Here is a 3185-nt window from a genome sequence, read left to right as displayed (position 1 = left end):
AGAAGTAATCTTTTTGGACCACTCTGTACTGTTTATTATTTAGTAAACTATATTATGTATAAAAGGGTAGGTGTAACTCTTCGACCAAAATAATTCTTTTTATTTTGACGTTATAAAATGTTAACAGTCATCCATCACTTTCACTAACAGAACTAAGAAAGTCAAACTTTGAAACTAAAATGTAGTAATCCTTGTTATTCGGAGATCTGGTAGAAAGTTATTATTCAAACGTACAAAATGACATTGAGCCACAACTGCTTATATTAACAGCGGACAGTATAATGTTTTAAAAAGTGCAGCAGTGCAATTATTCTTATAGTAATTTAACGCAAATAAATAGTTTCTTCTACTATTTCTGTCATCCTGTTTCACTTTGGAAATAGGTTTCTCAATTTCCAAATACATAATTGTGGCATATGCTACATATTCCGTAACAACAAACGTTATTTGACGATGAAGATAAATTAGGTAGAGAAAAAATTAAATTATCGGATGTTAATAAATAAAGTATTAGATGCCACTCTTACAAAGACAAAATATAGGTTAAGTTATTGACTTGTATCGACGTGACCAATAAGACAAACATGATAAACGTTGGATGTTGCTATTTAAACCTAGTCAAACGCCTGGAAAAAAAATTAGTTTTGAATATGGTTAACTGCTTATATGTATAGATATATGGTGCTCAATATATGATATACCTCATGTGTTCAATTAGAAACCATAAACCATAAAAAAAACCCGGATGATAAACGTTATCTGGCAGACTGTAACACCGACAGTACCTCCACATTTCCAATTGCCACCTCCACCAAGGGAAGAAAAGCACTTTAAGAACTGTACATATTTTCATTGCACTTCTTGGCCTTGGATTCGCGGGAAATCTCACTCTCTGATCTTAGCAAGTATATGTACACAAATGTAAACAACTTTTAAATACTGAAAGCCATGCGATAACGGGTATGCGCTTAGCCAACATTTTCATAGCAAACCATTGCCAATTTTGATCACCAGTAGTTCACTCAATCTTCCATTTGTAATTGATTGAATGCTAACACGGGTAATGGTAAAACAATAATGTTTTATGAACAATTTATTTCATCTGATCCGTCTGAACAGTCCATGTTGTGGTCACAGACATTTACTTCTTCCACACATTTCCCTAATGGACATCTTATTCCAAGACACTGTGAACGGTTTCCAGGAGATGTGTCGCCATCTAGTGACAAAAAGTACATCTTTTAGACAAAAAAGTTCGTATTATATGACAAACTTATGTATGAAATTAAAGGACTACGAATTCGCCAAAATACCAAATACAATTTCATAACCGTTTATTTCACAGTAATGTCATACTTTCGTTATTACACAATTAATTACTAAATGCTGAAGTAGTAATGCGTATATTTTTTTTTTACTAACAGTATAATATTTTATAATTCGTCTAATCTCTTCAATATTATCTAAAATATTAGCCTGTAATGCTACATTAACCATTCTGAAAATCATAATGAAACAAGCTATGATAGAATAATTTGTATTGCAAATTGTTACCTACTGATACTGATAGATTGTATTACCGTTCGGATGATCAGAAGACTGTAAATCGTTTTATTAGGATAAGTTCGATTCATTCCTGAAAATACCTATTTTCACAGCATTTGCACAACATTTCAATAATTTATAATCAACATATTAGGATTTTAAGGCGGTTTTTTAATATAAGATAGAAAATTGTTTACGTCATCTTTGAAAATGATTTTTTTTAACAATTGTAAAATTATCGAATTCTCAGGGTTTTTTCCTGTAGCTTCATTACAGGTCTAAAATTGTGTTAAAGATGTCTTTGCATCACTGTATGAATAAGTTACAGACACGATTTAGTCAGAAAATATATAATTCACCTCATTTATTCTAAACCCATATGTTACGACATAGTATTAAGGCTTAACACCATTAGAAAATTGCTAACTTAACCTGTCAGCATACAAACTCATCTAGCTTACTGAAATATGGTGTGGACAACTGCTTGTTTATTCAGTAAGAACTGATAGAGTAAAACGAGCAGCTCTTCATGAAAGCTCATTATTAGACAGAACATCATAACATTTACATCAAGTGTCTCTAGTGTTCCTTTGGTTGATGTTATGATCTTTAAAAGCTCATTATTAGACAGAACATCATAACATTTACATCAAGTATCTCTAGTGTTCCTTTAGTAAATGTTATGATCTTTAAAAGCTCATTATTAGACAGAACATCACAACTTTTACATAAAGGAACACTAGATACACTTGATTATAATTTAGCCAACCAATATGTCAACCTAGCAAATTAGATTTTTCAACCTAATCTCGGGACGCAGCAGCTGGGAGTACTGGGGTGTGAGGCAGCATCCCCTGACTTGAAGTACAGGGGTGTTGCGCACTTGTTGGTTTTGTAACACAATAATAACAACTGAATACATAGTTTCCATCATATATGAGATTTGCATGTCAATTGGCTCTCAGCGCTGCTGGTATTTTCTGTGAGTGTAGTAATCTTATTCGCAAACAACAATACACTGTAAGAACACAGTACAAGTACCGCAGAAGAGGCGATTAGGGACAGATACTTTTGTAGTTCAACTGTATTTTATTGTAACACCAGAAGGTTCATAAGTTATTTTTACTTATCAACTGGCCCTAAACATCCCGTTGTGAGGTGATTAGGAAGAACATTAAGACTTACCTGTAATATCTTTTTCTTCACAATAATTAAAGGGAAACATCTAACAGCCTCCAAAGATTTGAAAAGGAGGTAAAAGAAATATAAACTTATAACATAGATATCAGATTAAAAGTAAACTGTATCATCTCTGACAGTTGAGTTATGCTTCACTGAATGTTTAGAAACGGAAGTTAATATCATGAAAAAACACTATGACAATCCAGTCAAAAGTTCATTTGAAATTAAGTCAAATAATGGTTGGAGACGGCTTGAATTGGTAATGAAGAAAAACTTTAATATAAGTTTAACATAACAGCAAATGTACAACGTTTCGACAAGGTTTTGTCATCATCATCAGGTACAAGTAATTTACACTGACACGAGTATATATATATATACAGTATTGAACAAAGAAGTCACATGACCGGAACTGTTGCAAAACTTAGAAGAGGTATCTAGGCACCCCGGGGTGTTAG

At 32.6% G+C, this 3185-nt stretch overlaps 1 protein-coding gene across 1 annotated transcript in view; it reads right to left on the bottom strand.

Annotated features, from left to right (window-relative positions):
• Positions 1–6: 6 nt before the first annotated feature.
• Positions 7–3185, bottom strand: part of LOC106463381 (serine protease nudel-like) — a 22788-nt gene continuing 19609 nt past the window's right edge. Inside the window, exon 13 of the mRNA XM_022390854.1 lies at positions 7–1219. Within this exon, the coding sequence (XP_022246562.1) occupies positions 1083–1219 (137 nt within the window). The 3' untranslated portion in view covers positions 7–1082. The remainder of the gene's footprint in view (positions 1220–3185) is intronic.

This window comes from Limulus polyphemus, unplaced genomic scaffold (genome assembly GCF_000517525.1).
Source record: "Limulus polyphemus unplaced genomic scaffold, Limulus_polyphemus-2.1.2 Scaffold1390, whole genome shotgun sequence".
NCBI classification, from domain to species: domain Eukaryota; kingdom Metazoa; phylum Arthropoda; class Merostomata; order Xiphosura; family Limulidae; genus Limulus; species Limulus polyphemus.
This window is presented reverse-complemented; position numbering and strand designations above follow the sequence as displayed.